This window comes from Temnothorax curvispinosus, unplaced genomic scaffold (assembly GCF_003070985.1).
Source record: "Temnothorax curvispinosus isolate PA1 unplaced genomic scaffold, ASM307098v1 QBEX01013138.1, whole genome shotgun sequence".
Lineage (NCBI taxonomy): Eukaryota > Metazoa > Arthropoda > Insecta > Hymenoptera > Formicidae > Temnothorax > Temnothorax curvispinosus.
The window spans coordinates 750,558-776,109 of record NW_020222918.1 but is presented as its reverse complement, the minus strand read 5'-3'; the positions used below and the strand labels follow the sequence as shown (position 1 = coordinate 776,109).

The window sequence follows — 25,552 nt, the reverse complement described above, 5'->3', positions numbered from 1 at the left end:
AGTGACAGCCGCCGTGGCCGACGATTGTTTTTCAGTTTACGTTAACGTTTCGTTTTCGTTCCGATACGGTCGTTGAACGAGCCCCGCTGTTGGTTCGCAGTCTTTATTGACTGCCGGTTAAATCGGGCTCGGAAGGAGCCCTCGTACGGAACTATTTGATTTTATGGGACATCTCCAGTCGCTCTCTTCACGCGACAGGCGACGACGAGCTTGTTAAAAGGGTAACCGCGAAGCTCCGTTTGAGACGAACGTCGAGGCCGGTGACTTTTTGCGCAACCGGCCCGACTTGTCGCATGCATGACGACTGCCAGAGTTGACAGACGGATGCTGCCGAGATGTTCGCTGACACAGACTTCATTTCGTAAATGATCGACACTTCATCCCGTAATTGGTCGACCTATCTCACGACGTGTCTCTCATTGCAATAAAAATTCCACCCGCTCTATATAGATGCTCGTCATCGCGCGATCTCGATATTTCGAACGATTGCTCATGGCGGAAAAAGAAATATCCGAGTGGCAGAAATCGAGCGAAGGAGGAGAAGACGAGAGGCAACAAAGTACAGCAAGGTTGAGTAAAGGATGACGGCGAAGGGCGGACGCCGGACTTGTTCGGGGGTAACTGAAATAAGGTATAATTTTCCGCGCCAATTAAGGTCTTTAAGAATTGCGACCAATTGAGCGGGAGGGTCAGAGCCTTAGCTTTAGGGGAGAGATGTACCACCATCCCCCTATAATTTATTATTGATTAGATCGGATCGAGAAAAAGAGGTCTCGGTATGTAGACTTAAGATTGGCCTGAGATCGTCTATATATAACGGAGTTGTAACAAGCAAATGGCGGATGGCGTTTTTCCAATTTCCGGTCCGGATACTTAAAGCATAATGGTACTTGATACACGATTTGTTCTTTATTTAAAAAAAGTTTGTTGATTGTAGGTAATTATCAAAATTCGCGGAAATTCGTATGTCATTCACAATTTAATTGTCTATTGTTTATACAATAGATTTTTCTTATTTCATACCATAATTAAACAGGAAAATAATGCCAAATAATTTTATATAAAAATATTGTATATGTAAAGAATAACACATAATATATATACCTCAGGTAATTAAAAATATATATCTTAAGATAACAGTCACTTTTTTAAATATTTGTCTAATCGTTTGGAAAAAGTAGAGAAAAGATATTCTTACAATCATTTTGATCATCACATTATAGCGTTGAAGCATGTCTAGAGTTATTTACATTTCTTTTTTCTGTTAATTGATAACTTAATAAAAATGTCACTCGATGAGAAAAAACCAAATCATCTTTTTGATAAAGAATTTTCCAATTTGTGTAATTGAAATAAACATTTATCAGTATAAGTGACTTTTTGTAAACACATATTATAATTTGTTATAACATGTTTTTACAAAAATAATTAAGATTCTAATTATGCATCTTGTGACAATAGAATTTGCAATTGATGTACACGCGTCTTTCCGACAAGAGTGCGAATGATGCACCACGCCACACCATGAGGTAGGGGGAGAGACGGTGGAGAGAGCGAAAGTATTTTCTCATCGATATCTCGAGCGCGCGAGGTCATCATCGGATCAACTCAGGCGTAGTTCACGTTCCTGTGGTTCACACTTAATTAAACCGCCATAGGAACTCGGGTGCCAGCACGTGGCAGACAATGCTGCGAGTCTTTAGCGGCGATTGTTATGTAAAGCACACCCTATATATGCACCGCGCAGTTTCTCTCGCAACGTATCGAGACGAGAAGTACGTAGGCACCTACCTACCATTCCGCTCGTGAACCTACGTACAAAGAGAACGGGGTAACTTTTTGAAATTATCAACTGCGATTTCTAACTTGGATCATTTTTCGTCGAATAGAGACATGACTATGTGAAACGTAATTTCTATCGTACTTTGTTACTGAAATGTTACATTTTACTAATTTGTAAATGAGTGCTAAGCTCACTCGCTTGTAATTTGCGTCAGATTTTAGGATAGAATTTTATTTATAATTTTATAAGTCATATATTTTGATGTATGTATGTGTACTTTATATCTTATATATATTTTTCTGATTCTTCAAACATTTTATATAAAATTGCAAATTTTTTTCTGATTTATGTGATATAAATAACATAGATCGTCTAAAGTGGATTTTAGCTTCAGGTGTTACCTTTGATAAATAATGATTTTTTATAAAAATAATTATATCATAAACATAATAATTAAACAAGAACGGTTGATGTAAAAAACGAAAAAAAAATGTTTATAGAAAAAATAAATATCAAAATATAAATGTCACACTATTGATTGAGAAACTATAAAATGATTATCATACTCTATAAACGGGATATCAGATTCAATAGATTGATTTGATTGAATCTGTTAACTACTTTCCTAATGTGCTAACGCACACTTTGATCAAATGCTAGTCTAAGTCAGGCCTGTCTAACCTGCGGCCCGCGGGCCACTCGTGGCTCTTTCCCCCGCCACGGAGCTCGAGCTCGACTCCCCCCACTCTTCCAGTTGGTTTCCTGACTCTTTCCATATTTGACACGTATTCCTAGTTCTAGCGGATATAGCATCTAGCATCTTAGCTTGCTTATGAGCTTACTGTTCTCACGTTACGACGTGTATGCACAGTACAACTTAAAGGCTTAAACCATATTATTAAAACTGAATAATATTTCAATAAGTTATTTATTGATCGGCCTGACTGGCAATAATTGATTAATGTTAAACGACGTTTTGATCTCTAATTTGGGTTTCCTTATCAAATTACATTTAATGCTGGAACAAAATAAATTGCCGGTAACAAATATAAAATGGAAACAATAATGCAAATTACATATTCAACTTACATGGATCATTATGCGTCAAAAGTTATAAATTACTATAGTCATCGTTAAAACTTGTGTAACGGGGCGATAGAACAAAGGAATGTAAACTCATACACTTTTTGTTTTATTCGTTGACTGCGCTTGACTAAAGGTCAATCCAGACAAACTTGCATAGCGCATAAACATAAGCATAAAAGAATTGATTGGTCCATACGCATGTGCATAAGGAAATAGACCAATCCGTTTCGTTATGCGCATGGTTATGCACCTATGCAAGTTTGTGTGGATATAGCTTTACAGAGTTTATTGTGGAATTTATTTTTAATTTACACTTTTTGTTTTACTCGTTGACTGCACCTATTTGGCTCATAGTTTTTATTTTCTATTTACACTTTTGGTTCACGCGTTACCTGCTCCGATTTGATTCATTTTTATGTATTATTGTCGTGAATTTAGACTGCGCCTGATTGAATTATGTAGATCAACTTCGTCGAATTTTATGTATTATCTTCGGGACCATCATGTATTTTCTTTACGCTGAAGATGACACAAAAAAGTGTCGAAACGTCCGTTTTTATTATAATATATTTATTGTTACGATAATTTGATTGCGCATTAATTACCGCGTTTGGTTCCTATTGCCTCCTTATTTCCTTTACTTATTGATTTATTCAGGAAAGCCTACTTTTATTTAATTTATATTATATATTATATTCTGAAAAAGTCGCATATATATACCGAGATATCACCATCAATACCATACTCAGTTATATTGCTTTATGCGTAAATAAGAATATGACACGCACTTGTGCTCTGTATGCGTATTCTTAGTTACGCATAAAGCCATCGAATATAGCTATTCTACTTCTACTCATGCTGCGAGAAACCGCTGCCCCGATACTACTGGATGGTGGGGGAAGTCTAAAGTGGTAAGAGTGGGAGCAGTGGCTCCTTCGCTTCGAGCAGTTAGACAGGCCTGGTCTAAGTAATCACGAAGCATACATCAATAATGAAACTGTCGTCGTGTATGACGACTGTGAGTGATTGCTTCGTCGCAAGAAGTTAAGCAGCCTTTTATCATCTTCGCTGACACGGATGACAAAACGAGAAAATCTCTAAAGTGCCCGTACGTTTCCGGCGGGGTCGATCGCGATGATCTAAAAATCCCCCGCGATCCCACTCCGCGACAGAATCTTTCCCGACTTGTGTCTCCGTCTGGATTGGCCACCGTGGAAAAGCGACGTCGCGGGAAAAGCCGTGGATTGGCCGTAGGGCGAGGCTTGCGTCGTGACGGAAGCGTCGCGTCCGATCGCACGTAGAATATCCAAAGCTCCACCTACCTCAGAACGCGCGGTATTCGCGCATGCAAGCTCGCTTAGGAGAGCCGGGAACGAGAGAGTGGGCGACGAAGACAGTCATTGAGCTCGTTAAGGAGAAAAGAAAAAGATCATTTCTATGACCTGCAGTGAGACAGTGATCGATAGCTGATGAGAGGCGTCGTCGGAATCTGATAAGCGTTGAGCTTTATTTCTCGATGAACGGAGACAAAAGCGCCTCGAGTGAGATCATCAACGTGGAAGTAGAGGTCTTCGTGAAACAGAAAGAGAAGCGGGAGGAGAGAAGGGCGAGAAGAGGGCGAAGCGTCTTTTAGGTGGGGGTTGGTCGAGTAAAAGAGGGAGGCTCTTCTCGAGGGAGGAAGGGAGAGCTGCGGGCTCTGAGTGTGGTAATTCGAAAAATAAGTCTCCGCGGGCGACAAGCACACTTGACCGAAGCACACTCGAATCAGAAGGGTCGAGCACTCGGGAATAACAATTAATAACGCCAGTCGGCCTACCAGCGATCCTCTGGCTGCTCGACGGCCTCCAGGGATTATGTGAACGCGGAAGACGCCTAACATTCGTCGGCCGATCCTCCGTTCTAACGTGTCGACGACGGACAAGCGAGAATGGCAGCATGCGTGACTGAGAAAATTTGACGTATGATCGTTAGATTTTTTTTGGACAAGTTTATAAGGGTGAAAAAAAGTCCAAGTTTTTTGTGAAGAAAAGACAAGGTAGTGAAATTGCACGGTGAGAATCTATAACATGTGACGCGACGACCTTTCTCGTGTGTGGACAATCAATGGTGATTGTAACTATGAGGAAGAAGATCGAAGAAGAAGAAGAGAAGATCTGAAAGGAAGACATCAAGTGCATAGAAAGAACTGTTTCGAAGCAGCTGTCATTGTTGCGAGGAAGAGAACAGTAGCAAAGCACGGAGTGATGGAGGACGACAAACGCAGCGAAGCCTCGCCGAAACCCTCTCAACCGACCCCTTTCAGTATCGCTGATATCCTGAGCCGGAGAAACTCTTGCGCGGATCCGAAGAGATGCGACGTGGAAAAAATCCAGGCCGCCGTTTCCACGTCGATGAGAAGACACAATCGCGAGTACGAGCGCGTGGAGAACGAGCAGCTTGACGGAAGCTACGATCATGATCAGGTGATTCATTATCCGAGACTGCCCACCCCGGAGTTGAGCATGGCACACGAGTTGGATATCTTGAGGAGAAACCTGGCGCAAGCGAACTTATCAAATTTCGGAGGCATCCCGCACTTGACCCAGGGAACATTCAAGAATCACTTCGAGACTCTGGGAAACCTGACGGCATATCAGCCTGTTAAGGAGCCGATGGAGACTTCTCATAGACAGCAAGACGAAGCCTTAGATATGAGTAAAAATAAATATCTAGGTACGTGATGCTACTCGCATGACTATATAAATTATCATGCATAATTCTGCAACAAAAAGCGCGTCGCGAGTTTCTTTTCATTCTGGGATAAAATGTCAAAATAATATTATGTATTTCAATTCTCCAGCATTAATTCTGCAATACTGAATTAAGTAAAATAATTTAATCTAACGGCAGTTGATAGATAATTTCACATGCATGCAATCACAGAATCGAATTTTCTTCCAAAAACTGAGATTGTTGTTAGCAGACTATATTAAGTATCAAATCGATCTACTGTTAATCGCGTCAAGTCTCAAGGAAAACAGAATCAATTTTTTTGGAAAAGTAGTTAAACCGATACATAATATATCACGAGCGAAAACAATATCTTAAAAGTCCTGGAAGATGGTGACCTGCCAGAGGATCTTGTATCGGGCACGAGGATGCGGGCTTAAGAGGTCATTTGAGCAGATACGCGCGTAACAGGCGAGCTCTTTTCAAGGGTTTTTAAAGTTAACCCGAGCGCAGATAACATAATTGAATGTAATTTTAGTAGCATAAGTGGCACTCGACTCGGCAGACGTCACGAGTACCGACTACTTCTTGCACTTGTTCGATCTCTGGCCACACTCTGTTCCTCTGTGCCTCAAGCACGCAAGGATTCGCGGATTACCTCCGTTTAGACTAAACCGTTTTAGATCAAGGTTACGATCGCTAACTATTTCCGAGTAAACGTTCGTGATTGATTTATTCGTGACAGATGTAGCGCTATGTGTTCCATATAGGATAGCAATAATTCTTAGTTAATCGTTTGCATCCGCTAGCACTATATACGCGCTGTGCTACGTATTGCACGCAAATATAATGCACCATTATATTGCACCATAAAATAGTAATATTTTATATTTAATCAATTAAATTACTTTGTACCATATGCACACGTTATGTACTACACGCAAGATAAAGATAGTTTAGCTTTGCATCCCCTTCTGTCCATTTTTTCGTAATATTCGCCCTCGTTATTGATACGAAAGTATAGAATTACGTGGTTGAATAGTGTTATCTTAGTATGAAGGTAAACAGATACTCTCCCTCGGACTGACTGCTTTGTGAAATCAATCATGATTAACAGCATTCATGATAGAATGCGTGTACGCAGAATTTTTATTGTGTATTCCTTTGTAATTGTTAAAAGATAAAAACATTTTTCAGCATTTAGGATATAAAATTCTAATCGTTATTCACCATAACCAGCAATTAATGTCTTCACCCTGGATTTAGCAAATTATTATATGTATTAAAATGTGATAAAATTAAAAATATTTTATAACTTTGCTCCTACAATTGCACATATTGCAAAGAAGAAAACGATACGAAATGATTTAGAAAAGCCTTCGATAAGTCTCAATTTACAGTAGTTTCAGGATGCGTTAATAGAAGGATAATTTATAGAAAATACTGTAGGAAAAACGTATCTGGTTTTTAAGAAACATCTCTTTTGTATCTTTAATTTATTCGAGAATACAAATACGCGAAATATCTCTGCGAGTCTAAAAGATATTTTTAATGGCTCGCGCGTTCGACCTCTTTCTTTCGCTGAACTTTAACCGCTATCAGGTCTTCGAGAGCCGATCTCTCCCCTTGCCAAACATTACGTGGTTCAATCACATGATAACATGCCTACGCGCAATCAGTTGTACAAAACAATAGGCATCGAGTTTATGAAAAGCATTAAAATATATAAACATGACTGAGGTGTAACAAAGAAAAGCTTTTCTACAATATGTCATGTAAAATTTTATTTAATTATCAAGATAAGTTGTGTAACGATAGCAATAAATATAAAATAAACATTACGAAAGAGAGAAAGAGAGAGCGCCTACTCTTAAGCGAAGAATCGTCACCTGAAACCGTACGATAGTATATTGTTTGCAACGGCTCGAGGGTGAAGAGGTAGATACGAGCTGGCACCGATTCAAGGTGCACTCAGAAAATTACGAGTCCACTTTCAAGGGGAAATCTCTCCAGTCATTTAATATGATAATGGATAGTCGAAAAAATATTGTCGTTGTCGCGACAAATTGTTCTTAACCACTTATTACGGTAATAACTGAGAAAATCCTTCCCGATTTTCGCGTCCTTTTCCATCGCGACGGAGGAGTCGAAAAGTGTTTTTAGTGGTTTCGAAGGATCATCGATGTAATCGGAGTAAATCGACGCCACTTGCTCGCCTGGAACTGAACTCTCGATATAGACTCGATATAAACATCCATAGGATGTTTGACGAGCACCGAAGGATGGACGCATTAGCCGGACGAGATGGCATCTAGTCGACGTCGAAAGTGATCAAATATAGATCTCTCTAAATGCTCCGCGTCTCCTGCTGACCACCGACGATAAACATTGACGTAGGATGAGCGTTTCGAGCGCGAAATAATTATGATACTGTTGGAGAACTTCGCGAATACTCTCAGATTTTAGAAAAATTTATCAAATTTTTTTCTGTATTAAATTAAAATGTATAGAAGCATTTATTTCTTCTTCGAACACGATATTTCATTGATAAAATTATTACGATAAATTATTACAACTCTAGGAGAGTCATCATTTCTACACTAAAAATAACATTTTTTTACATATCGAAATATTAATTGATTATTGATTAGATGAGGTCAATGAACTTGATGAATTACTTTATCATATTTTTGAGAAATCGTTTAAAATCGAATTAATCGAATCGTCTTCGCGAAGAAAAATGCTCGAAACAAAAATTTTAGCTTAACATCGAGATAAATTTTCGAAAAGATAAAGTTTATTCAAGATTTATTATTTTCTGTTTCAAATGCGTAAAAATTTCCTCATTTTAATACGAATAAAAAGAATCTACAAGTATACTTTAAAATATACTTAAAAATTAAAGCGGACTATTATTATATTCATTGTCAGTAATACAATTAATTTTTATCATCTTGTTAAAAAGTTATACGTTATTTTTTGTTCATAATAAGGGGTATGCATCGCAAAGTAGCGGATCAAGCGCGTTGCCAAGTAGAAGAAGCTAGTCTGATCTGCAATACGATTGTACTCTAGTGCCACCGGTTAAACTTAGAGGAGAATTACCGCGGAACAGAAGCGTAAACATGTCGGAGTAGCGAGTACATGTGTTAATGTTTGTACGAGACATCAAAAGCAACGAGGTTCTCTCTCGCTCTTTCTCTCTCCGATCGTTCACCGTCTCTATGGCTGCTCGCTGATGGTTACTCCGACTTTCGGGCTAAACGATTGCTTTACGGTATAGTTGCAGATTCTCGCGCAAATCCAAATATTTATCCGCAAACGAATTTGAACGGCAAGCTTGCGTTATTTGAAAAATGAGACTTCACCGTTCGTCGATATGCAAAAGCTTAAAAGCTCTGTTCTTCTAATAAATTATTTACAATACTAACAATTTATAGACATACGTTAGAATGCGTTAAGTTCTGATAAACGTAATATAAATGATAAAATTGAAATTATATTAAAGTTATGATAAAAACTTTATTTTTAAGCCTCTATTAATTTAAAGTTTACCCACACAGCAAACAATAGATCGCAATTTTATTTATGAAATGAAGTTCATTCGCCTGTCTTACAGATGAGGCGGAGGACGATACGTACGAGTCGCAAAATTCAGGCCAAAGTTTGCAGAACAGAAAAAAGCGCAGCAGGGCAGCGTTCTCGCACGCACAAGTCTATGAACTAGAAAGGAGATTCGCCGCTCAAAAATACCTGTCGGGTCCGGAAAGGGCAGATTTAGCGCGTGGCTTAAAATTAACGGAGACACAAGTCAAGATCTGGTTTCAGAATCGACGGTGAAAAATCTTTGTTTTACACATTTCGATATATTCCTTGATTTAATATGAAAGTTTTGAAAAATATGAATCTGGAAAAATAAATTTTCTCGACTTTCTTAAAAAAATATTTCTTTCCTTTCCAATTACGATTTCATTGACTGTCGTTAATGACTTCAGGTATAAGACCAAGCGGCGCCAACAGCAGGAATTGGGCGCCCTCGTAAACTCGGGAAGCGCCAGGCGTGTGGCTGTACGCGTCCTGGTACATCCGGATGAGCATCTGAGGGGATTACCTCTTCGTGGTTCCGGACAACTTCCCGGGCAAATGTCGAGCCCGCAGATTCATCCCGCGAACAAAGCACTCGGCGGTTTCCCGTATTATTGTCTACCGTATCACCCGCTACTCTGCCCACCCCTACATGCCACCCATGTTCAGGTACAAAGCCCGATCACACGCGATTTCGATCCAAATCAAATTTCGAAGATCAAAGACGAGAAGTGAATGACAGACATCTCTCGAAGTACCAATAATTATTCCATGTCTAAACGAAGATGATGGTACTTCAGAGAATGATGCAAAATATTATCATTTACAGAATGATACTTTTTAGATAGAAATATTGTGAGGAGTGTTGAAAACACTTTTTTAGAAAGTTTATGATTTTGTCTGAGAAATCAATTGAAGGACTTAGGCAATTTGCTCAATTATATGAAAATCATATATGTATAAAATTTTTAGAATGTTTTTATTTATTATACGACTTCGATCAAAAAGCATATTTGTATTTTTTTAGAATATAGAATCAAAAAATGTTTGAAATTTGACTATACCTATACTAAATGTTATTAATAACTTATAATACTTTTAATAATAGCTTATTTGTAAAATATACTGCAATTTAACACGTTATTTCTAAGTCTTTCAATTGCATTTTGATCTTCACACACTTCACATGTGCATAAAAAGTCTCTTCTTCAGAATTACATTAACACACATAAATAACCGGATTTATCAATTATCTTATAGCTGTCTGAGATCATCGCACGCGTATTTATTATAATTCAATGGCGTTATAAAAACGATCGTGTAAATTAGTCTGTAAATAAATGTATAAAACATGAAATATTAAGTCATCTGTATATTTTCTTCTGTTATCTGAGGTATTAAACTTCAGTCTTGAAAAGAAAAGTAAAATTTTTGAATCAAATTAGCCTAATAGTTTTATTAGCTTCTTATTAATCTTTTGACGTTTTTAAACTTCAAAGTTTCATATCTCGAAATGAAGAAAAATAAAGATGATGTGCACAACTATATCATATAATATAAAACACCAAATCATCATGCTTTTTATCTTGATCGAGAGGATATTGTCTGACGTAGAAATTACGACGGAGCACGATTCTTAAAATGGAAATGGGAAACGTGTTCCTCAAATTACTAACGGAATATGTGCAATTAGTAGCGGAACGTGTGTAATGTAAAATGAATTAAATATATAATGCTAATTAAATTTGTTTAACATGCGCTATGCATGTATCATGTTCAAGTTCAATTTATTGTTTAAGAGTACAGATGCGTAAATGTCTTTAAATATATGTATATCGACCAGGATTTATCGTGAAAGTTTTCTCTTTAAAATTCCCTTCCTTCCCCAGAGTCCTTTCTCTCCATCTCGAAAAAAATACAAAGTTGCAGGTAGAAAATGGAGTTTTCTTAACGATATTGCAACTGATTTTCTCATAAGAGTTTTAATGGCTGTGTCTGGGTGGGCCCAGCAGACATCAGATATGTTTATTCAGGAGACGGAGACGAGCAGGCTTAACCGACGGACGAGAAAAAATCTAGATCTGACACTCATCTGTTGTAAATAAAAGTGTTACATTGCCCTCACCGAAACGCTTTTTACATCCCGCCGTGTACATTCTTACGAGACAGTTTCCGAGTGTCAAGGAATTAGTAGTTTTTAATTTATTTGTTTAGATTTCTTAAGTTCTAATTGCATGCGTACACAACATTAATAATCACAGTGATTATAGAATATTTAACAAGTTATAATTAGCTATATTATTTACCAGCATCAATTATGCCGGATATGTAAAAAAACAAGATATCTCTACGATAGATATATACAATAGATATCTGTAAAGATATCTAATTGAATACTTTATAAAAAATAAGATAAATAAAGTAACAAATAATTAAAAAATAATAATTTTGTACACGGATAGTTAAATAAATAAAAGAAATTTTAATTTTGGCGAGCAACAGGAAAGCTCTCAGATCGTCTATCATCCATTTGGTTCGTAATTCGTATTTTTGGCATTTCTGAGTATCAACAAACTATAGTGGTCGGCACATTTTTCATGACGCAAGCCGCAAATTATTACGATGAGTTTTGCGTGGCACTAACAGCAACTGTACATCGACACAAGGCCTCGTTTAGCGCAAGAGCATTATGGCTTTACAATGTTTAGAACTGTTCTAAACGAAGCATAATGGACTGCAGAAGCGACTATGGAGTCTATACAGCCCCACTAATTTTCCGTCGCGTACGTTTAAACTATCAGTACAGATTACGGGTAGAAGTTGTCGCGTTAATTGCAATCAACATATTGTTCCAATCTTTTGATAAATAAATAGAAACTCTTTCAACAATACTACAAATCCCCGCTTAGGTTGTGAGACTAATTGTAAATAGCTAAATAAAAAATTATAAAAATAAAATAAATCAAGTGCAAAACGCGTCCAATTAAATAGGTCTATTAATAAAACAGATACAATATAAAAAATAATTTTACTCAAATTTATTCTCTTTTTTCATTTTTGAAAAACTAAGATCATATTGTTAGGAAAATAATGTTATTATTGACTGGCAATGTTTAATCATTAGAGGTGAGTATTTAACCATTTTGAAATCTATATTAAAACCTAAAATATATTAGTTCAGAATACAACAAACCATTTTCAATCCTTAATTCAGGAATTTGCTATTGAAGGTAACAAGCTCACAATTTGAAGCAGAAGTACATTCGTTCGAGTGCACCAATGGACTTGTCCCGTAAAACAAGAAAGGAACGATTTAACGCTCAATCAACCGACGAAAGCTAATTTTCATTAGCTGTTAATAGCGCAAGACCACCCTCTCCCTTGATCACCCTCTATGGCTCTACACCTTAACCCCTCGCTACACCGTTTTCCAAACGATCGTCTTTCGTTTGTTACGAGAAAGCCTCGCGCGTTAAATAAATGGTATGGAATAGAAACTTGCAAAGTTAACGCAGAATCTATCTGTTAAATAATAAACTACTTTATACTCTATTATATATAACGCAGTTATATATAATACATTTGAAAGTAATTATTAAAACTTATTTTTTAAATTTTTCGTTTGCTATCATAAAAAAGTGTTATAATAAAATATTTTAATTTTTAAACATTTTTAAGTTTAAATTATTTTAATTTTTTTGTGCATTAAAGATACTTACGTACAAATTCTTCTGTCTTTCATAATAAAAAAATATTTATTTTTATTACAGTTTTCTATATTTTGTAATTATTGATACTATAATTGTTGGATATTATAATATTGAATTGTTGGATTAGCTATTAGATATATCGTGTTTTTATAATTATATCATCGATTTCTCTTTTAAAGTAAATTTCCTAACACTTGGTTTTTGTTAAGAATTTGCAAGGATTTCAATTATTTTTAAATTTCTTTAGTTCAAGAACACGTTTCAATATTCAAAAGATAAAATTTCAAAGAAAAGCTAAAGATACTTTTTCAATATTTCTAACTAAATATTCTCTACATTTCAATGAATTTGTAGATAAGTATACCGAGATTAAGACTTACACTGCAAGAAGATTATCAACGCGAGATCAATTTGAATCTCATTAAAAAAAATCATACTCAAAGAGGACAATTCAGCCATTCGAGGCTACATACCGGCCATTATCAATTTTGCACGAACCATTTGCGTGCACGGTAAAAAATTCTGACTTTTTCAAGCGCCTGCGGTATCTCTTACAATGGATGTAAATCGAACAACCAAATTTAAAAGTATAATCCAGACCTTTTTCTACATAAAACATGACTTGTAATATTTTACGGATCTCGTTGGATATATTTTTAAGACAGATTATTAAAAGCGAACTAAGTTACGCATTTTAACTTGCAATCGTTGAAACAAAAAAGCTGTAGAGATATAACAGGCTCTCTTAACTAAGTAAAACAAGTGTACGATGTAAATCTGATTTCGCCACCCCCTCGAAGTAAACGCAATTGCCGGTTCCAAGTTTGAGATTTCAGTCGTTACTTTCGTCTCTGTCGTCACTTTTTCCTACCTCTCTTATATACCATTCTTCCGACTTCTGACACGCGTTTCAATTGGGATGGTTGCCAAGGAAACCTAGGAGCCGGAGTGTCACATGGACTATTGAAGACGTTAAAGGGGACACCTCTCCATTTCGCAGAAAACATTCGAAACGCGTTAGAGACGAATATGATTTACGAGTTAACATAAGTCTAACATAAATTTTTAAATATTAAATATTGCATATCACTTTATATTTCTAGATAAATTACATTTTCTTTTATATGTATATAAGATCGAGTGTTTTAACTGATCGGAAAAATAAAGCAACTTAACACCTGTCCCTCCAACCCGCCCAAAAATCACTAAATTGCTTCTTTGAAATATCGGAAAAGTGGAGGAAACGGTTCCCTCCTTAGTTCGCTCGATAAGTTCTTCTTGGTAGACTTCAAGCGTCGTTACTCGTTTGATGCGATCCGCGCGATGTACTCGGGCTGATTTTCTCCCATCTCCGCAAATCCATCACAAAGTAGAGCAGGCATCGATGATCGAGAAAAAGAAATATTTTCGCATATGTGAGACTAAATAAGAACGCATGCTGAACTAAAAAAGTTAATAAAATATAATTTTATCCTACTTCCGATTTAATAAGAAGAGTACTCTTCTTATTAAATAAAATATAATTTTATCCTACTTCCGATTTAATAAGAAGAGTATCCTTCTTATTAAATCGGAAGTAGAATAAAATTATATTTTATTAACTTTTTTAGTTCAGCAAGGGTTTTTATTTAGTCTCACATGTGCGAAAATATTTCTTTTTCTCGATCATCGATGCCTGCTCTACTTTGTGGATTTGCGGAGATGGGAGAAAATCAGCCCGAGTACATCGCGCGGATCATCAAGCGAGTAACGACGCTTGAAGTCTACCAAGAAGAACTTATCGAGCGAACTACGGAGGGAACCGTTTCCTCCGCTTTTCCGGCATTTCAAAGAAGCAATTTAGCGATTTTTCGTGGCAAAGCGCCGTCGAGGAAAATTGGCGTACGAGCGGCCAATCAGCGGTGTTTCATGCAGCTGCCACGACTCAAAGAAATTCTTTCAAATATTTCATAGGTTTCTCGTACTTACGAACTACGAGGACAGCTTACTGCCACTACCTTCACCAGCGACTTTCTTTGTATTCTGAAAACAAAAAGAAACATTATTTATGTTAATTCAATCTTACAAGTTATATATTAAGTGTAATGTCACGTGTAATTTAATTGCATGGATATAAATGGCAGAGCAGTTAATACATTTTATAAAGAAAATATAAACTATAAAAATTTAAAATAATGAATAAAATTTAAAACAATGATAAACAATCATTGAGAACACAACCCTCGCCAATATTTCATTGATTTAAACGTACAACATGTATAATGTTTCTTGAAAAGAAATAAGACTTATATATTAAAAAGAATCATATATACCTAGTACCTAGTATATATACTTTAATGTTATTAAATACGTATGTAGAGATATATATTTTTTATAACATTCGTATATATAGAAATATATATTTTAACATTTTGGAAATGTCTTCTGTAACAAAATATAGAGTGCAGGACATGCCAATAGTAAAAAGTGTCGACTGAGAATGACTGTTTCATAGGTTGGTAAATCAGATATTTAGGCTTGTGAGTTTCTGAGGGAGGCGATTTCACAACCCCTGATCTCTCCAGCGTTCTAGTGCAAGCGACAAACGGTTATAGTTTCACGCACGGTAAAGCAGAATTCTCTACGACAATAAACGCATAATTCTTTTTTAAATAAATTGCTCACAATTATAACTTTAGATAAATTTCGTAAAAATTACACATTATATATATATATTCCTTAGTGAAAAAGACGTCATTCAATTCAATAATTTCGCTATACGTTTATAAATAATTATTAAAATAAAGGCTGATTGTGAGTGTGGAAGTAAGCATTTTCAAAGAAATAATTTTATATTTCTAGTAACTTTAACAATAATTTTTTAATAGTTAGAAAATACCTAAAGATGGCAAAAAAAGTAATATTTCAGATTACTAGATAATAATGTCATTCTTTTTAATTTTTAATCTATTTTAATTAATAAATCAGCAATATTCAGAATAAAAGTAAACACAATTTGATTTTTAATACAAAAGTAGATATTTATGTTAATGTTTCGTATCTTATGGTCAACTTTATTAATTCTATTAATACAAAATGCAACAAGTAGGTTTTCCTGTTTCGCAACCCTTTTCTAATTTTTTAATGTCGAGATGATTAATGTGATCTGTATGTAAAAAAAAAAACCCCCATTTATAACTAAAGTCATCTGATTTGTAGACATTGGCTCTTTTATGCATATGCTCATTTATTTGCACAGCGTCGCGTGCTTTCTCTCTTGGGACTTCGCGCAAACGTTCGTCGCGGTCCCCCTTTGGCTTACAAGCAAATAGGATCAAATTTCTATGTTGAACGTTTCGTGATTGATTATCTGAATACATGATATCGTAATGGAACCGTGCTGATCACAGGACATAGATATAAGGTGCATGTGGAGTGATGCATTGATGCATCGACGTTATAAGTTTGAGAAATGCGAGAAACACATTTGATGCTCAAAAGGATTAGTTTATTTAACCTCCAAAAATTAACAACGATCTAATTCTGAATACATGGCACGAGAATTAAATGATTCAATAAGAAAATTAACCAACTTCTACTTTCGTGTTTTCCGATGAAAGTTTCATCGAAATCTTTATCTCTTTTATGCTACATAAATTTTTTATCTTTTTCGTGTAGACAACATATATCGATGAGACGATCGTACGGATTAATTTATCTCCCCAAATTGGAACCCCTATCGCAAGTGCGGCTATATAATAGGTGGATGTCTGGAACGGGATTGTGGTGCAGGTTGCATTTCGTTTAGGTAGATACAATGCGGCCACGTGAGTCTTATAAAATTAACAGTGACATTCTTATCGGCTCGTTCCCATGGCTCTTTATGGCACCAGTAGCACCATGAACGCGATTACACTGATGTAAATCGTCTATGTGGGCAGCACTTGACTGCCAGATGACCCGTCGTGTTCGCGCGATAACCCAAAAGACGCCCATGGCTTCGCTCAAGCTGTCAGAACTTACCTATTTATAAATACCATTTCGCCATATTTCCGTATCGAACCGCGAACTCACAAGAGGCATCTGGATCAAATTTAATTCGGCGGAAATCGACATCGATCGTAAATATACGAGGTATTCAAGTAAATGCATTAGTAGCAAATACGTCACGTAAATAACATGCGTTTGATTTCTTATAATAACAATTATAATAATAACAATTTTATTGAGTAATGATAATTAACAGTAGAGAATAAAAGAAAACAGTAGAAAATAATGTGATTGCAAACAAAGCCGAGGTAGCAGTTGATGATTCGATGCCGAAGTTTAATAAACGTTGAATTCTTTAAAATCATTATTTCCTCATGGTATACTTATGTCAATCGATAAACTTGATTGCGAAATATATTTTGCTTAATATAAAGATTACATTTTTTAAAACAAGATAACAGTTTAATCTGTTACTAAATATATGATTTTAAACCTTTGCTCTTCTGGTATCTTCTTACTTATAAATAATTATAAAAAAGAAATTAATTATTCTAAAATTAGCCCCATGTCAAATGTAAAACTTTATTTAAGAGTCATAAAATAATTTTCTATAAGTGTCGTACAGAAAAAATACAATACTTTCACACATATTTGTGTTACATGTTTAATAGAAAACTGAACATTTCTCGTAACTTAACATTATACACAATTCTGTTCCTATTCAACAAAATACCATCTGAACGAAATTTATTGCACAACTAGCGTCTGCACTTGAAAGTCAGAGGAAAAAACTTTCCGAGGCACATAACATACGCGGAAAAGTGCTCGATGTTTCCGCAAAGGCCACTTGAAGCAATTTCCGCTCCCTTGCACGCCGCGTTATTATTTCAAAAGGAAAACCTTAGCTAACTAAAAAACAGCTGCCAATATCGTAAGCTTATTCTTTAGTGTATTTCTAACGTTAGCGTTACTCGGTTATGTATATGTATAATAATTAAAGAATACATCTTTGATTAATTTCTTTGGTGTATTATTTCTTTTTTCAACGTTAGTTATCCTTTGCCAAGAATCAGCAATTTAATTTAACGTCGAATTATTAACCTAATGTTTTCTAACTTCTTAGATGAATGATATAAAGGATTGATGAATATCTCACCCATTTATGTTACGTGCGTAAAAAATATCGTATACATAATATAAAAAGATAAAAATATAATTCATCTCGGGAAATCCATTCTCGGGTGTTAAATTATTTTTTATCAATCATCATCATATCGATTTTAAATTAATCAATAATTGACATTGATAATTAGATTGATAATAAAATTGTAAATATTTATTGATAAATGTAAAATTCTTTCTAGGAGCACATAATTAATTGGCTATTTGAAAGAATTCAAGTGATGACTTAATTAGTTGCTAAATCTAAATTGTTTGTATCAACAGAATCACTGTAGATCCGAAGACATAAACTGTAATGCGATTTTAATTATTTAAAATTTTCACATCAGATAATTCTCTTTCGAGTACACCTACCACAACCGCTGCAGATTTTGATCCATAGGTACCTGCTCCATATAATTCACATACTGCATTTGGTAATTGGTGGGAGCAATGTAATTTGAAAACCCATACTCGCCATTAGAGACATCCATAGACATCCGCCTATCAGTCATAAGCTGTTTGTTGTCGGGCTGAACAGTTTTCAGGTCTGGATATGACACGGTTTCGTTGACGTTCGCGCATGTCTTAAATTCCGTCTTGATTAATCGATTGCAATCGTGCACATTCGGCGAAGCTTCCGTCACGAAATTGTTCCTGTATTCTGGAACGTGCTGCCTGTCCGGCATGTCGTTAAGGCTTGATCTTCCCGGTATCTCTGAATTTATTTCCGATTTGTACTCCGGGCTAATATTGGAGTCAATCCTCACTTCGTTTGAGTTGGACCTGAAATCCGGACTGAGACGAATATCGTTTGTCCTAAAGTCCGTTTGTATCGGAGCGCTTAGATCCGATCGGATATTCGGCCAGTAAGGTGCGTTGTAGGACTCTTGTACATTGGGTTTGCCATCCTTGATGAGGATCGGCACGGCGATCTTTTTCAACGGTTGATTCTTCATGTTCTGTGCCTGCAGCTTCTCGGCGTCCTCGATCCGGGCGCGTTTGTTCTTATATCGCCGATTCTGGAACCAAATCTTTACTTGAGTGCTGGTTAACTTCAGGGTCTGGGCCAACATTTCTCTCTCAGGTGCGCTCAGATATCTCTGCTGCTTGAATCGCTGCTCCAGTTCATAAACTTGTGTCTGCGAAGTGGATTATGGGGTTATTTATAATTTAGCGCTTTGCGCCAATTTATTTTTAATATTTTATTTTAAGCGTAATGTCTATGATTTTTTACAAAAAATAATTTTAAATTGGAATTAAGCCTGTAAATAAAATCATTTTTATAAAATTATTTTACTAAATTCCTATCCAAATAAAATTGAACAATTTTAAGTTATCTATTAAACGTAAAAAAGATCAAACCTACTTGCGAGAACAACACTCGTGGCTTCCGCTTCGTTCTTTTACCAGATTGGCTTTTGCGCAGTTCTGTTTTGCTGGACGTAACAATATTACCTAAAAATAATTTACATAGATATTATTTTATCAGATAATTTATTACTAAATTTTTATCAATAAAGCTAAATAAAGAAACTATAAAACATTTAAGAAGTAATTCTAGCAAAGCATATTTCAGGAGCAATTCTTAAATTGATAATATAATTTCTAAAACTTAAAAATTAATTTTATTTTTTTCATAATTCATCCTTTAACACAATATTTGTTTCTTATAAATTAGCACTATGTAATGATAGAAAAAAAATGCATGTATTTACTGCAACAATTTGTAAAAAAACCGTGATATGGAAAATCTTATCTGTAAATCATTTTTCATTACTTTCGTGTAATAAAGATCACCATAAAATACAAGAATAAGAGACAAATCTTAATATATATAGTTTCATGTTATATAATTATTATTGAATAATTACAAATCATGAAAAAATGACATATTTTTAAACCAAACTTTTATAAAGTAAAGAGATACTTACCATCTTCAGTAATAGAAGTCTCTTGATACGGCGGTACCACCTGACTCAATTGGTGAACGTGGTTGAGATCCGAGTAATGTTGATAGCTAGGCATCGGTTGATCCTTAAATTTGTCCATTTCCCAATTGTTTTCTGGGACAACGTTGTATGAATAATACTCTTGATGCACATGTTGTTGTTGAGCTTGATTTTGATGATGCGCGTAACAATCCATGACGCCGAGTTGCTGATCTTCACTGAGAATATCACGAACGCTGAACGGAGTCGACACCGAAGAGGACAACATTCTAAAGCATTTTTCGATTTTTAATCGAGTCACTCGTGATGAGTCGAATGTCACTTTGTCAGAAAAAATTCTCGACGCATTGTATTTCTCATTAAACGAATCTCGTCTTTTTAAGTCAGCAACTTAAGTTTCACTTTGCAGAGCTTGGAAACTCGCTACACCATCGCGATTCAATTGTTTAATCGTATTCTGATGATTATTTCTTTAAATTTTAATTTAATAAATTTCAAATTAGTCTCTCTCTCTCTCTCTCTCTCTTCGTGGAAATCTTGATAGCTTCGTTAACTGTCCAACTTGATTGCAAATTCATAAATTTATCAAGAGTCAAATTCACGCACAGAAATCTTGATAGTGCGCTCACGTTGTGAACTGTCAATTTAATTACGAAGCCGCGAAGAGACTTCCAAATTTGTACGTGGAAGTCTTAAAAATTCGTTCGTGATTTAATCAACCATCAAAATTTGATATCAGCACACGACAAGATAAACACGTCACTGCGTCCAACGGTACATACAGTATCTGTAAAATTAGCGAGATCAGCGAATAGTCGTTTATCGATGCACTATCCCTGTTTCGGGGGATGGTCACGGTTGAGTGGTCGGGTCGGAGGGCAGACGTATAATGTGACTTGGTCTTGCAAGGGAGTCAAGTGTTGGTCCCGTCGCACAGGAACGTCATGGCTATAATACACTGATGTGAGTGTGAGGATGCGTTGGTGTACGACTGAAGATTTTCACTACCACAGTTACGTACAATTTTAACGGTAACTCTGTGTTGAAATTTTTACGGAATAATTCATTGGAAAATATATCATTATTTTAAATTACGTAAATGTTGTAATAATATTTCTGGATTAACATTAGAAGATACTAATTCTTCAAGTAATTTTTAAATATACATATGTACATTAGAATAAATCTTATAAGACGAATAATAAGAATTATTATAAATGTTTTAGATACCACAGACTTTTAATTCAACAGTGATTTAGGATTATTACTAAAATTTTAAATAAATAAATTTTTGAACAGCTTTTTATAATTTTTCACAATTGTGTAATGCGGAATATAAATACAGATTTAAATTTTATATAAATTTATATTTTTTTTAAATCACGAAACATTTGAAATCAAAATTGATTATTATTCAAGCAGTTGAATCAACTTTAATTGGCTGATTAAAAAACGTTGGGCCTTCAATTCTTCTTGACAGAAATCGTATAAAAAGCACAATCGAAATGAGGGCAACGACTGCAACGTATAATAATTATTGACCTCGGAAGTGTCTGAATAATTGAGAAGACAGCAAAATATCTTTTTGCGTCGCGACAGCCATAGTCGTTGGTAACGCAAGGCGGAGGAGAGTACGAAAGACCCGCCTATACGAGACGAATCCGACCAATCGAAACATGCTGCGAGTCGTGTTTCTAAAAGCAACGATTAAACGATCATTTGCGCAATACGTTCTCTCTCGTTCTCCCTCGATTAATCATCATCGTTTTTCCTGGAAGCAGCGCGCAGTGTAATTAATTGGTATTTTTTCTCAACCATCGTGCATGCCCTCGGATAGCCATAAAGCTCATTGCAAATTATAACAAAGATTAAAATAGAATTCAATAGAATAAATGTAAAATGTGTCATATTTCATTGCACAAACGGAAAAATCAAATAAATTTTATAAAATAAATAACTCATAAAAACAATATCTCTTTCTTTAATTTTTCTAAATTTGCTGCTTTTGGTAAAATTAAAAAAAATATAGATTTGCGATCTTAATTGCCGCGGATCTTAATTAATATAGCATTTGCTCTATATTAGCATTTTTTCTAATTGAACTAAATTGAGGTAAAAGAAGACTTTATAATTAATGATCAAATAAGAAATATTTATTGAATAATATCCCAAATAACAGTAAATAACTAAAAACAAGGTAAATGTTTTAAAAAAATAGAGAAATTTATTCTCTGTGAATGCTCTCCGTCGGCAATTGTCGACACTACTTAAGCAACGGAAAAGACTCAAATTAATGTGATTTCTGTTTGAAATAGAAAACGTGAAACGACCCACCGTCTAGACATCCAGATACATGCAATTGTCTGGCCCACTCACTCGGGAAAACGACAAAAGTCTCGATGCGCTCGAGCGCGGAAATGCATATAGTCTGACCTCTTCAATAGAGAGCATCCTCATCTGCAGTCTTACAAGTCTGCAAGCTCGAATATGCAGACAACGTTAAACAGTGCGTCTTTCAGATTTTTGCTGTTTTTGTGTCTTAAAGCGTTTTCTTTTACAGGTGACAATATTAATAGAGGTATATTTGTCATTCGTTCAATATAATGCTTGTATCTTTAGCATTTAGAAGTTGAATGCACAGGTTAACATTTAATTCACGGATCTTTCTTAAATAAAAACGCACATAAAACATATTAAAAATTTACAATAATATAAATTTCAAAATCAAAGAAATTAATCTCATTATTCAAATATCTGATAAAGCGATATCCTAATTATGTTGTTGTTTATATTAACAACCATATTAGTTTTTCTCCAGGTTCCACCTGTAAGATTATCTTCCGGCCCATTACAGTAATGTTCATCTGGCATTGTCTAGTAATGTGTAACAGTCATCGATAGTGGTAAGAAAAAGAGCAGATTCCGAAAATGCTTACGATAATTATATTGTTGACACCGACTGTGGCACTTTTCCTTTGCGTAATGGGCCGGAACCCACATTAGCTTTTCTCAGGTTCCACCTGTAAGATTTTCTTCCGGTCTATTACAGTAACGTTCATCTGGCATTGTCTAGTAATGTGTAGCAGTCATCGATAGTGGTAAGAAAAAGAGCAGATTCCGAAAATGCAGACGGTTCACCATGGGCGGCATGAGACCCCCCACGTGCTTGGCCAATACACGCCACCGTGCGAGATTTTTCTATAAACTATACTACACGGATAGGGCATCCGAGGCCGCATGCGGCTATTTAGATGCGAGACGACAGCACAAAGGGCCCATTTATGCGGCAACACGGACGGGTCCGTCTTGCAACTGGACACCGCATTATGCCGAGATCTCTTTTCACGACCTCAGTTTAGCGTGCGAGTAATCAAAGTGCAACGATTCTGCTTATTTTGGATACCTGATTATTCGGTTGTCAATTCCAATGTATCATAGAATAACGTAAATTTAAATAATGTAAATATCTCGTAACATTCTCTTGATCAAGCTATCGCAATTAAGACCCAGAATTCCGTGGTAATTAAATTTTATCTTACAATGATAGTCAATAAATTTTCAAAATGTCATATGTATAAATAATCGTATTTGATACACTGGGTTTTTACAACGCCAAAGTTATGATTTGGCATTACGAAAAATATATTCCCGAGAACACTCGTTGTTCGTTTCACCAAGGAACAACGTTATCGTTATCTGTAGCCGAACGAAAAACAAGCGAAAGTTAGTTAATAGATTCGTGAGGACGCTCACACGGCGCGGCGCCTCCGCAGGACTTTCCAGACGCCGGCGCTTCTTTCCCACAGTTAAGAAGGCGCCTGCCTTGCTATCTTTTGGCGCCTACCACGCATGAAGCTCAACGTATGTCCACGCACGCGCCGCGCTCTTGTGCGTGTATATATAATTACACGCGTGACTAACAGGGCGCATTAATAAGATCGCGTCAGTTAACAAGAAAACTTTATGGGAATAACCGTTTTATGATGTTCTTTATATTGACGTTCTTCGCGTGACACTTGATTATTCTTTTCATTTTTTACTTACGTCACATAATTTTCACTATGGTGGCTATTTTAAAGAATCGCTATGTGAAATACTTCAAAAATATCGATACGACTACAATTTGTTTAAATATAAAAATATTAAAAATCAGCGATGCAAAATAAAATAAAAAATAATGTAGTAGAATTCTAAAATGGTCTTTTTTTAAATATAAAATATAATCACTTAAACATTCAGTTTAATTTTCTATATTCTGTACCATTTAACGAAACATAAAAACGAAATAGCTAAACAAATTTAATATAACAATATTTTATTTTTAAAGTGATTTCTACAGATTTAATCAATCTTTCGATTTTAGAAACAATTGCATTTAAAATACGGGGATCAAGTATTATAAATATATAGAAATATATACATATATGTATATATAAATTATGACAGCAAGATATGTATGTATATGTCTAAATGCGCTGCATCAAGTTCGAGTTTCGAGGGGGCGATTTTTCGAATTCCAGCCACGGGTGCGTCAAGGGTTCCGGGCGCCTCTAGAAGCGCGTCTGGATTATGTTAGTTTCGACTCGTCGAAGTCGCGCAGTCGAAAAGGGCCGAGGAGGATTTCTCCTCCTCCTGTTACCCGGGGAAAAATGCATTGTTTTGTTTGTGCTTTAACTCCGTTACCCGAGAGAGTCCCGATACTGACAGCAAAATCACCCTGTCGAAATTATGACACGCTCCTCCTCTGTTCCGTGTCAGATGTCACGCTAACGGGACAATTAGCTTTCAATTCTCGGTAATCAAAGTGTCATTCTTCAAAATCATGTTCCTGGGAAACCCGGAGCTTAATTCGAAAATAAGGATTGTGGGATAACTTTTCGACATTTAAAACTGAAGGCATATTCTTCAGATTGTAAACCGTTGACACGTAATGTGTCACACTATTTTTTAACTATTATTTTCATACAAATTTATTGCAATAATTTGTAATTATTTTAAAAAATTACAAAAAAATTGATATTTTGAAATTATTTGTTCGTTTATTATTACACTTGGTTATTTAATTCTTTGTCCGTAAAATTGTAATTAAGATATGTTAATCCTTCTATCGAATTTTAAAGTGCTCTATATGATTAAGAGAGAACATCGTGGGAAAACGATGGCTCTCTTGTAAAGGATAACCAGTCCTTTTCTTATCTCCAAGATTATCATGTCAATAAACTTAATTTTTGCTTATGTTTTTCTTTTTATACAAATTTACAAGTTTTTTTTTTAAATCAATAAATTTTTAGCTTCTTCATTATTATTGAATTTGAATTTATCTGAAACGGTTTAAAATTTTTTTATTATTTTATAATAAGTTTAATAATGCATAAATAAATAAACCAGGATGTAAGATTTATCGCAGCATAGCAATACACAATTCTTTTTAATAAATTACAGATCAAAAAAAGAGTATTTTGAAATCGGAAATCTTTAAAAGAATAGTGATTTCAACTTTATTAACAATATTAATATATGTATTTTTTATATAAAAATTCTCTAACAAGAATAATCTCTATTAACTTATCAATTCACAAAAAAAAAATAATCTTTAT

The 25,552-nt window shown here is 35.2% G+C and overlaps 2 protein-coding genes across 2 annotated transcripts; one reads left to right on the top strand and one right to left on the bottom strand.

Annotated features, from left to right (window-relative positions):
* Positions 1–4,253: 4,253 nt before the first annotated feature.
* LOC112463329 (homeobox protein Nkx-2.5-like) lies at positions 4,254–10,136 on the top strand. The gene is made up of 3 exons (XM_025029682.1): positions 4,254–5,581; positions 9,198–9,414; positions 9,574–10,136. Exons 1-3 carry the CDS (start codon positions 5,113–5,115, stop codon positions 9,896–9,898), a joined length of 1,011 nt encoding a protein of 336 aa, XP_024885450.1. The 5' UTR covers positions 4,254–5,112; the 3' UTR covers positions 9,899–10,136.
* Positions 10,137–18,212: 8,076 nt separating this feature from the next.
* On the bottom strand, positions 18,213–20,823 carry LOC112463334 (homeobox protein Nkx-2.5-like). Its single transcript, XM_025029689.1, has 3 exons — positions 19,938–20,823; positions 19,373–19,461; positions 18,213–19,145 (listed from the first exon to the last, which is right to left on the bottom strand). The coding sequence occupies exons 1-3, from the start codon at positions 20,221–20,223 to the stop codon at positions 18,375–18,377; spliced, it is 1,146 nt and encodes a 381-aa protein (XP_024885457.1). The 5' UTR covers positions 20,224–20,823; the 3' UTR covers positions 18,213–18,374.
* Positions 20,824–25,552: the final 4,729 nt, after the last annotated feature.